Below are 11441 nucleotides of genomic sequence, written 5' to 3' on the forward strand. Positions count from 1 at the left end.
CACCCAGAACTAATGGGGAAATGCAGGCCAGAAAGCCCATACAGAGTGAGGATGAAGTATACATCCTCCCTGAATGGGAAGCTTTCCAAACAGCATTACCTCTGCTGTGGTCCTCTGAGCCAACTCCTGGAGCTCCAGAGCTCCACAGAGACCTTTCAGGATGGACATGTGGGGCAAGGAAGCACATAAAAATATTCAAATAAAGATCTAAAAAGCATTGGTCTAGTTAACATGCATCTGAGCCGAACATTGCAAAGAAGATCTTGGACAGGCCTCAGAGCAACCTGGTCTAGTGGAAGGTGTCCCTGCCCATGGCAGGGGGTTGGAACTGGATGAGCTTTAAGGTCCCTTCAACTCAAAACTGTCTGGGATTCTACGATCTTTGCCATTTGTCCCAGCTGAGCTGCAAGTCATTTCCTGGGATTTTCCACAGGCCCAGAAAAGCACGTGCAGGATGACATGACCCTTGAGCAGAGAAGGCAGTCAGAATCCCAGCTGGATTTAACCACGGCTGCCCTCTGCCAGGGTGGGATCTGACTGTTCTGGGCAGAGCTGTGAAGCCTTCCTGCTATTCGCTGTCCATCCCCCTCCTTTCCCATATGCTCCAGCAGCTCCTCCCTGCACACAGGCAGGCAGCTGGACTGCAGGGAAGGCTCGGGATGCTGCAGAGCATGGAAGGGGAAAAGAAAAGGCACGCAGGGTGATGCCAAGCTGTGTTTTGGCCACGGCACAAGCCGGGGTGCCTTACCTGTGCACGAGCTGCAGGTTTTCCTGCTTGAGGCGGCTGTGCTGCTCACCGTTAGCAGCCGTGTCCTTCTCCAGCTCCGTCACCCGCTTCTCCAGGAACACCACCTGTGTGACAGGAGATGGGGATCAGCCACCCTGCCCAAACCCGCTGGCAAAGCAGCACCAAATGCTGGAGCGACTCCCACTGCCTCTAGCACACAGCACAGCTCCAGGGCTGCCGTGGTTGGTGCACTGATTCAGAGCCTGTCACCCCAACACAGCTCTTGGCATCACTTACATCCTGCTCTTCACCACACAAGGTGGCCAGAGCTGCAGGAGCCATCACTGGGGCTTGCTTTTAAAGATGCCACTGGAATCAGGTAGCCATGCCTTGATTTAAAGCATCCTTTTAAAACATCCTTTTACACCCTGGCTGCTCAGGTTTTGATGTCTCACATGTACCAACATGGGGCCAAAGGCTTCACACTTTCCTTCCTTCATGGTGATATCCCTATATGCAGGTCTAGAGGGAAAGACCCTAGCTGGATCACCAGAGCTCTGCTCAGACCTGAGGCAGGGGATAACCACCTGCTGCCTAAAGCAGGACTGAGAGATGCTGGTTCACAGCTCTGGGGGAATGAAGTAATGTACGAGGAGCCAATGCTGGCTGGTGGGAAAGGATCAGGGATGAGTGTTTTCTCCCTGTACCTACACAGGGCTTATTTCAGCTGTGTCTGCATCTCCATTCACTCCAATCCCATTTATACCCATAGAAGAATGATCAGCAAAGAGGCAATTAGGAGCATGTCTGCAAAATCCAACCCATTGCTCTGGAAGAACAGCAAGCGACATTTAAGTGTGTTCAAAAAGGAAACCTGGAGACACAAGGCCTTTTCCAGTAGCACATATAAGGTTTCTCAAGCCAGATGCCTTAAGGAATGTGTTTTAGCCAACTTTCAGACTTGTAAGAATGATGATATCTAATTTCATTAAAGGTCTTCTATGCATTGTAATTACACCTGAGCGTAGCCACATTATGTATTTCTCTTTCACATGCTGCTCCATGAAGCTCTCTGTTTGTGATTCTAGAATTAAAAAGCCGTTTTCAAGGAGTCTCAGGACTGCAGCAGACATTTACACAAGCTACAGCTCAGCTATCTTTAACTTTCCTTGTTTCCCTACTATTTTAAGCTAGGTGTGCTCAAACAAAGCCTTTCTCATGCTCCTATCTTGTCCTATAATACTTTTCTCATAACATCCCAGTAAATGCCAACAGGCCCAGCACAAAATCAGTTTTACATCCTGATGGCACGAGCAGCAGCAGCGAGAGTGTGCCAAGGAAAGGAAGTCCTTGTTTCACATCAGGAGACATTGCTCATCTCAGAAAAGCATGAAGTGGAAGTGAAAATACAGCCTGCAAATAGCTACTCCTCCCTCTCCCCACCTCCACCCTGTGGAGAAGACACCAGTGCCACCTCCTGACCTTACACAGGACCTCTGCAATTCAACTCGGTGCTCCTGTTCTCCATTGCCTCGATGAGGAGGACTCCAGCAACCATCTATCCAGTGCTGCACAGCGGGAGAAGCTTCAGCCTAACTCCTGCCTGGGGATCTGAGGGCATTGCAAGCTCCAGGACAGCACAGACAGCACTGCTCTTACCTTGTCTGTGATGTCCTCTTCTGTACACTCCAGTGTGTCCCGGTAAGAGTCCTCCATCACCCCCCCGGCCAGCGTGCTCGTCTGGTGCAACTGTCTGTAACAGATACAAACCACGCCAACCCACAGCAACACCAGCATTAGAGTGACCATCGCAGGGCATAGCAATTCCAGATAACAACCAGTTCTCTTCTCTCTCCTCCTCAGCTGCCACCTCCTTTTCCAAAGGGATTTTAAGAGCACTGCTCCTTCTTGGGCTGCTGGGTTTACAGCAAAGGACAGTATGGGCCAGGTCCCTGGCAGAGCAGTGGTCCCTCTCACCACCAAATTCTGCAGTAAGCCCAGCACCCTGGTGTGCCCAGATAACAGGGCTGAAGGGTGGCTGCTTAGCGGCTGAATGAACGCACCCGCTGAGCAAAGCGCAGACGTGGACATGCTGCTGGGACTTCATCCCATGATCATTTGTTCTTGCTCTTTGGAATGGGAAGAGATAAAAGCTCTCTCTTTTCACTTTCCTTCGTTATGAACCTACCAAGGCCACGTGTTATCCAGCAAAGGACAGAGTACTCTGCTCTAGCCAGTGATAAGGTTAGTAAAAAGCGAGGGGCAGTGGGTGTAAGAGGAAGGAGGGGAGGAAACAACACCCTGAAGCTGTTGTGAAACACCCCAGACCACCTCCTCGCACCAGCCACAACAGTCCGGAGCGAGCTAACCATTACCCAGGCCTTGTGACACTGGTGGCCGCACTCTGCAGTGCGCTAAAGGACACCCTGTGGAGGGGCTGATTTGTGCTTCGTCCTGATGGTATCACTGTGGATCAGCTCCATGGGCTTATGGCACTACAAACTGCTATTGCCATGGGGAGGGGGAGTTGTATTCCAGCTCTGTGAGCTCCAGGCAGATGCTGCCTGGAGACAACCACTGCAACATGAATAATGAGCAGCCTGATGGATTTATGAAGCCAGAGCTGCTTTGAGCAGGAGGTGAATGGGAAAACCAGAGAGGTCTCTTTGATCCTCAGTTTTCCCTAGGAATTTGTAAGGTGGGCTCTCAAGTTCACCCTGCTACACAATACCCTCATGCAAATATTCATGAAGCATAAGTGGCATTTACCAAAGAGCCTGTAGCTGATTACTAGCCTTATTCTGCATCCTCACCCTGGGTATATATTTAGATTCTAAACACTCAGGCACATTCGTCATTTAAATCATGCCAAGGCACAACAGAGTTTAAGCAGCTGAGATTTCTTGGCACAAACAGAACCTGGATAACAAAACACAGGAAAGAGCCCTTACCAAAATAAAATCAATTTTCTAAAAGCACGTGTTTTGGTATTATTCAGTAATTACAGTATCTGCAAAGGGCTTTCTCTGAGCTCATCTTAAGGATCTGGCTCTACTCTGCAGCAAAAGCCTTTTCTCTCTCTCATTATCACAAATTAGACTCAACTGCTCTTGAATTAACCAATATTTACCTAAGCCCACAAGTCCCAGTCTCAGAAAACCACCCTGCAAATGCAAAGGGCCAGGATGGCTAAATCCCCGTAAGAAGGCACTTCCATTCCCAAGTTTAACTCAAATCCTCCCTAAATTTGCTCTGCCAGACACAGGATAAAAACTAGTTCTAAAACAGGAAGGCTTCAACAGGCTGCTCCCTGCAACCTTCTTTCCTGCCAGTGTTTTTAACAAAGATCTAGAAAGTAAGATGACAGGAACTAGGAAATGTAATATCAAGGACCTGCTTCCTTGCCAGGAGGGGAAACCGTGCCAGGGGAGACTTGCTGACCACAAGGAAAAAATAGAGAAGGGAAAGGTGTGAGAGCACAGCAAGAGGAAGGGGTGTAGAGACGCTGAAGGAGCAGACCAAGTGCCAGGGCATGGGGGTACAAGCATCACCCAAACTGAGCTGTTCTTCTGCAGCATTCCTGTCCCACTCAGAAACAACTAGAGAAGGCAGGGGCAGCAGCAGCCTCAGTGTGTTCTTAAAAGCAGGATGACATGGAAAAGGAGGGATGGTGGAGCTGGGAAAGGAAAGGTGAGCACCAAGTATCATTGAGAGGGGTTGGACCCTCTGCCCAGCGATCCAGAGCAAAGCCCCTCACCAAGCAGGAAGTCCAGTGCTGAGATTACACTAAGCAAAGTCAAACAGAACCAAAAGAGTTGTCTGAAGGTGACTGGCTTTTTTGGGGGTGCTGGGGAAATCCCTCAGAGTGGGAGGACTGAGTGGTCTGGTCTTCTAGAGACCCACCATGGTGGCACTGGGGAGGAGACAGCCCAGCTGAGCAGTCCAGAGGGATGTGCCCTTCTAGAGACTTCTTCCCCCACTCCACACGCCCCCTTCTAGGGCACACGCAGGATGGAGGAGGGGAAAGCACCCCTACTTTTGCCCTGGAAGAAATCAGGTTGGCACCAGCCTCCAGCTGCATGCACAAGCACAAAACCCCCCATTGCAGAAAAACAGCTACTGCAAACTGGATCAGAATGAAACCTGCTTTTCCCCAGCACTATGCAACACATCAAGAAGCTACAAGCTTATTTCGACAGCCTTCCTTCCTTGGGCCCATCAGCTAGGGGGGACACCCCCCCACCAAGCATTAACAGGAGTATGAGCTTACCTTGCCACTTTCTTGCTTGAGAGTCTTTTATTGGGGCTGCAGGATGAAGAACAAACAGGAAAGTGTTAGGAAAGCTGACAGTGGAGAGGAAGGGAAGCAGGAAACAGCAAGCACTCCGGGGCACAGGGGAGCACCCATGCGGCATGCAGCACCCGCACAGCCCGGCCACAGGCACCGCCAGGAACAACGCGTCGACACCGGACCGAAGGGAATAACCTCACCATCTGCAGCAGCCGTGTCCTCTCACCGGCTGAGCCCTGCTGAAAACTGATCCCCAAGGAAAGTGCTAATAATATCTGTGAGGTTGGTGGGCTTCAGCCCGGTGTGAGCTATGGATCCCACACGCCGCAGTACCCCAGCCCTCCCTACCCGTACACAGGTGCTTCCATGCTTCTGCACACTGCCTGACATTTCCCACAAAGATTATCCTCACTACTTGGGAGGGAATGGCTGCCTACTTGTAGCTCAGGTGCTTCAGCAGCTGTTGGTCATGGCCCTTTCTGGATTTTGAGCATGGGCACTGTTAGAATCAGTGGGCAGAGGTACGAGCTCTGCTTTGCACAGGGAGCTGACGGAGGTCACACACCCTGGCTTTGTATATTCCCAAGCCAGCTGCCACCATACCACAGCGGTCAGGCTCAGCATGACCCACAGTACAAGCAGCCAAGGTCTGTGTTACCCTGCTCCACAGAACAGGGCTGCAGGACCTCCCCACAGAGAAAAGAAACCTTTATCAGCATCAGCTACTCACTAAGATGCTCCTTCCAGTCCTTTGACTGTGACTGATCATAGAATCCCAGACTGGTTTGTCTTGGAGGGACCTTAAAGCTCACCCAGTTCCAACCCCCCTAGAGCAGTTTGCCCCAAGCCCCTGCGTCCAATCTGGCCTTGAACCCTGCCAGGGATGGGGCAGCCACAGCTTCTCTGGGCAACCTGTGCCAGCGCCTCAGCACCTTCACAGGGAAGAGCTTCTGCCCAAGAGCTCATCTCAGTCTCCCCTGTGTCAGGTTAAAGTCATTCCCCCTTGGCCTGTCCCTACAGGCCCTTGTCCAAAGCCCCTCTCCAGGTTTCCTGTAGCCCCTTTAGGCACTGGGAGCTGCTCTAAGGTGTCCCCTTAAGGAGCCTTCTCTTCTCCAGGCTGAATAAGCCCAGCTCTCTCAGCTTGGTTCCAGAGCAGAGCTGCTCCAGCGCTCTGACTGATGCAGCTGTGTGCTTGTGAAGCAAGCGGGGGCTTGGCTCTCACTCCTCATCTTCCACCCAAACACACACTGTTGTCAAACAGATGCCACTGGGACACATCACTGATACAAATCACTGTTGAGCGATGGCAGCAAACATGGCTCTAGCCTGAGTGGAGAAGCAGCAATCGCATTCCCCAGTGCTTAGCTCAGTTTAAAGTAAAAAAAGCATAAATAAAATCATCTGGGAGTCCATTCCTGACAGGAACTGCAAATACTTCTTAGAAGGAGGAATCAAAAATAGCCCAGGGCAATTTTCTTTTCTATAACAACAATGACCCACCAGGGGCTGTTGTCAGGGCCACCAGCCCTCGTGTCAAAAGGACATCCTCAAACCCACATTTCCAAGGAGCACAAGAGCCGCTGCTGGCTGGGCTTCAAGGACGCTCGGCACCCACCCGAGGTCAGGGCCTTGTGTTTGCCAGCAGTTCCTACGAGGAATTCACGTATGTCCCAGCACTGGAGGGAGGAAAAACATTTTTCCCTGCAAACAGCTTATGGGAAAGCAGAGTCGGCACCTGTGGGTCACTCTTGGAGGGGATGAGCCACACACAACCAGTGTGTCAAGGGCACCGAAACTAAAAACTTCTGTAAAACTGGCTCATCCCAAGCTCCTTGCAGATTTCTTCCCTGCCTTCCCATGCCTTGGGCTCAGGTAGAAGTGTCCCAATGCTATGGCTGCCCATCTTATTCCCAGTATAAAGCACTGTATATATGCCCACAGCCTTCAAAAGTGAGTCAGTTGGGCTTCACCCCATCCTCTGTGGCATGGGCATCTTCAGGCCTCACCAGGCACAGTGCGAGGCTGCTGGGCCCAGGTTTTGGTCCAGTTCCTGCTGCTCTCTTCGCCTGCAGTCTAGGACTTGGCCCCTGCACCGAGGGCTTCATGTTGCTGGTGATGCTGGGAGCAAACCACAGGTCCTGCCATGTCCTGCACACTGCATGGAGACACCTCACATGTCCTCACAGAGAAAAGGTGGGCAATGCCCCTTCCGTTGGGTCCATCCACAGGGCACTTGGAAAACCAATATCCAGCAAATTCGAGCATAGGAAACCCTGGACTCAGATGGAGGAACCACAACACCTACTGCCCTGAGCCCAAAGGATACGTGTTAAATCAAAACCTGTGGAATTCTCACCACAACACCATGGGATGGGGAAAACTTCCTCTGGAAGTCCCATCCATCACAGGAGGCTCTGAGGTGTTAGCTCAGCTTTGCAGGTCATTTTAGTAGAGAAAGCCTGGAACAGAGTGCGGCTAGTAGTGCAGCAAGGAAAGTCCAGTGTTTTCCTTAAGCACATAACCCAAGACCCACCACTGATCCTCAAGGCCTCCAACAACTATTTACCTGAGGAAGAGAAAGAAGTACTTTTTTCCATTTAAACAAAAAATAAAGTCAAGCTCCCATTTGTTTTCCAGTTTTCTTCCCATAGCTATAGAGCCCAGGAGAGCTCCCATGTTACACTGTACCTGTAGAGGACACACAAAACCTAGCCTTTGAAAGAGTATACCAGATGTGAGAAGCATGATTATCATTAATGCCACCATCCTTCTACCCAGCAGACTACAAACAGGTCTGAAAAACTAAAAACCAAATAGAAATCCCTCCTCACTTGTCAGATCAGCACGTCCAGCTGCTGGCTGGGGGGGTCTCAAACATTACACTCAAACCTCATGAAGTTCCTATGCAAAGGCCCTGGTTTCTATCACAACCACCCAGCTGGTGGTGGCCCATGGGTGGGCAGGCAGCTGGGTGACACAAGATCTTACTGTGGCAAAGCAAGAGCATCTACAGGAGAGGTTCCAAGCCACGGAGAGCAAGTTGCTGTCTTCAAGTTACTGAAGGATGGGCTGTACCTGCCTTTCCAGGTTGGACCAGTAACTCAGGCATGCCTCTATGCTGGGTATGACCAGCCAGAAGACCTGGTGGTCTTTTCCTTGATGACAGAAATACTGTACATGATCAGCTTACAGCTTTTAACTCCCAATGCGAGGACTGCAAGATTCAGTGCAGAGAAGCACCCACCACTCAGCAGGACATGCAAAGAGGCTGCCCAGAGCAGAAGGGAAGACTCTCATTGCCTGACAGCCTCTAGGGCTCAGAGTAAAGGAAACTTCTCACCCTCCATTATTACAGCTTTTAAATAACCTTAATAAAGGTTATGACAGCCTTTACCACCTGGAGAGGCTCACCTCATCTCGTGGAATTCATCCCCTTTCCCAACTAGAAATCAAGCAACACAACAGCAAAGTAAAGCTGTGCCAGACCAAGGAGAGTCTTCCCTTCCAGACCGTCACTCCCAACACTGAAATGGCCACACACGAGCCCAATTACCTATTCATTTCAAGATCATTCAGGCGAGCAGAAAGATCCTCGAGGCGGTTGATTTGTTTGTGGCACTGGCTACAGTAAAACTCAAATGCTTCATCTGCGATAATGCTGTGCAGTTTCGCAGCGAGCGGATGGGTGCTAGAGAGATCACAAGGGTCATTTCAACAGGACAGAACAGAACAGACAGGGCTGACTTCATCCATGGCTTCCACAAGCTGAGTGTACTGTGAGGAAGGGGAGCTTTGGGGGAGAGATACAAGACTTGCAATTCAAAACTGCAGGGCAGATTGGGCCACTATCCCTCTCTTGAATTTAGAAGCCAAATTTACAGTAGCTGAGCTTGGCTCGTGCTTCCAAAGCCCTGCACCAGCCAGCTCTTTGGGGGACCACCAAGAGCCCAGGGAAGGCAACATTCATGCTTTCTACAAACCTACATGACTACAAAGCTTATTTTCTGAAAGGATTTTCCAAGCAACCTGTCCCAGAATGCTCTAACAATAGTTCGCCTCAGTAAATGCAGACCGAACTTACTGCTGGGCTGGGTGCCGGGAGAGCCAAATCCTTTCCAATGGATGATTTAAGAACAGAGCAGCGGGCTGCTGCAGTCCCACCTCAGTAACACACAGAGGCAGATTTTCATTGCAAGGAGCTTTTAAGCCAAGCTCAAAAAGGTGGTTGCAATGCAACTGCTCTATCCTACCAGATGAAGCACAAGAAAGCTAGGCAGCGGTGGTGTCTTACTATAGGGAACATCATTTGGCAAGGGGATACGGGCATCTACAGGGCTTTAACAGCTTGGGAAGCTATGGGGACTGGATCACCTTTTTATTTTCAGCTGCTGACATGGAAAACAAGCTCTGAGGCATCCACCAGCACTTGGCAAGCCAAGGAGCCATTCCCCCATCTGACATGACTTGGGCAGGACAGAGCTTGGCCAAGGGATTCTCAACAGCAAAGAGTCTGTGGTACTTTGGGGCCAACTACACACCACAAAGCCTTCCTGCAAGAAAACATGCTTCTGGAAGCCACAGACTTGAATCAAAGAAAGGTTAATAGTGAAAAACCAAAGCAGTTCAATAAGAAAGACAGGTAAAGGTGTGAGCAAACACAAGCAAGCTTAAAACTAAAAGGCATCTGAAAGGGCTTGTCAGATACAGATACACACTGGCAAGTCCTGGCCTGGGAGATACTGAGTGCGTGGGACAACCCACGAGGGCTCAGCCCCTTTGCATAACCCCTCAGGGACATTTCTGGTGGCCCGGCCACCCCCAGAGTCAGGCCTTTGAGTCTGTGCTGTCTGTACAGTATTTCCGAGCCCCCTTAGAACAAGTAACTGAACAACAGTAAATGCTGAATCACTCAGCTCTTCCCATTCCTGGAAAAAAAAACATTAGTTAGAAAACATTCCCCCTACCCTCTAGGTCAGGTTTGGACCAGGGTAACCATTATCTACCAGCAGTCAGGTCAGTTGCTCAGACTTTGCACAGGGTAAGAGATGGCAGCAGCTTTGTGGCATCTAACAAAGTGATGTGCCCTTTTCTGGGCTCTGCTCAGCACCAGAGCCAAACCAGCTCACCTGAGTGCACCCCTGGGCGAAGTGTGAACCCAAACCTAACAAACATTAATCAGAATGGGGAAAAGCAGTGTGGAGTAGAGCCCACAGGCCAGCCTGGCAGCTCTTCGGGTGCGTGCAGGTATACTCAGCTTCCTGCTGTGTTGGTTGTGTGCCTGTTGAGTGGGTGAGAGCCCAACCGCACTGCGCCTCGGAGCATCCCCACCTTCCCCTTGTGGCAAACTGCCACGCACAGCCTTCCTGCCTCCTCCCTCCATCTCGTAGGAGTAACGTTTGTCTTCCACAGGTCACTGTTGCTTTCTGGGGTCTGTACTAGTGCCCTGGTGAAGATCTGGAGCTGTGGCAGGAAACTGGTTGACATTATTCCCGTTCTCTTGTAACATGGAAAGGGTGCATGGCGATGTGACCGCTTACAAGTGATACTGTTTGCATATCCAAACCACAGCCAAAAAAAAACCCAGTTGAGCCTGAACCAGCGATATCCTGTGGTTCTTTAACATTTCACTATGTTTAAATGCACTGGGGTGGCAGGGCTTTACTCGGGAAAACAGCCCAATCTCAGAGAACGATCAGCTAAGAGCCTTCATGCACAAGCCAGGGTAAGCACTAGACCTGAAAGGCATGGGGAAATCCTCTATTTCAAACAGACTGCATTCTTGGCTCTGGAGGTGGTGCAGGGTTTATCTCCCTAGCAAGCCCCAGCAGCGAGCCTCCAGCATAAACCACCATGAGCTGTGTGGCCACGTGCTGAGTGAGCCCCTCCCGGCAGAGGAGGGATGCTGCAGAGCATGATCTCACGGATAAAATCCAAAGAGACAAAGAGCAGAGGGGAGACAATAATCTGACAGAACAAGATTTGAAAACGGGGAGTGTGGGCAACGTGGAAGCTCCAGACTGATGTTAAAGATAACAGTCTAACTGATTGCAAAGCTCCTTCAGCTGAGTATTTTCTCGCCAGGAGCCTTCTGGACTAGGCTGGAAGCCCACCCTCAAGGAAAAACTCAAAATGAACACCATGGCTGCTTTTTATCCAAGAGCTGCAGCACCAGGACAGCCAGCCATGCTTGGCATTTCTGCCCAGTGCAATCAAAGGGCAAGCGTGGCTGAGTGATGTGTCCCTTCCACTGCAGGGTATCCTATCACATCAAGCTCTGGAGTGCTGGTTTCCTGAAGTAATGGGTATGCTTCACAGCAACACTCTCCTATGGTAGGCTTAGTTAACACCTTCAAAATTGCTGCTTCCAAAAAGAAAGTCAGCCCTGGACTGCAGCAAAGCGCAGGTGTGGAGATTTGAGAGCGG

General features: G+C 50.5%; 1 protein-coding gene across 1 annotated transcript in view; it reads right to left on the reverse strand.

Annotated features, from left to right (window-relative positions):
• Positions 1–11441, reverse strand: part of RAB11FIP3 (RAB11 family interacting protein 3 (class II)) — a gene marked incomplete at its 5' end in the record, with an annotated part of 55048 nt that overhangs the window by 7105 nt on the left and 36502 nt on the right. Inside the window, 4 exons of the mRNA XM_010020153.1 lie at positions 749–852; positions 2387–2480; positions 4998–5033; positions 8572–8706. Coding sequence (XP_010018455.1) covers positions 749–852; positions 2387–2480; positions 4998–5033; positions 8572–8706 — 369 coding nt within the window. The remainder of the gene's footprint in view (positions 1–748; positions 853–2386; positions 2481–4997; positions 5034–8571; positions 8707–11441) is intronic.

The sequence above is a fragment of the Nestor notabilis genome, unplaced genomic scaffold (assembly GCF_000696875.1).
Source record: "Nestor notabilis isolate BGI_N333 unplaced genomic scaffold, ASM69687v1 scaffold15268, whole genome shotgun sequence".
Lineage (NCBI taxonomy): Eukaryota > Metazoa > Chordata > Aves > Psittaciformes > Psittacidae > Nestor > Nestor notabilis.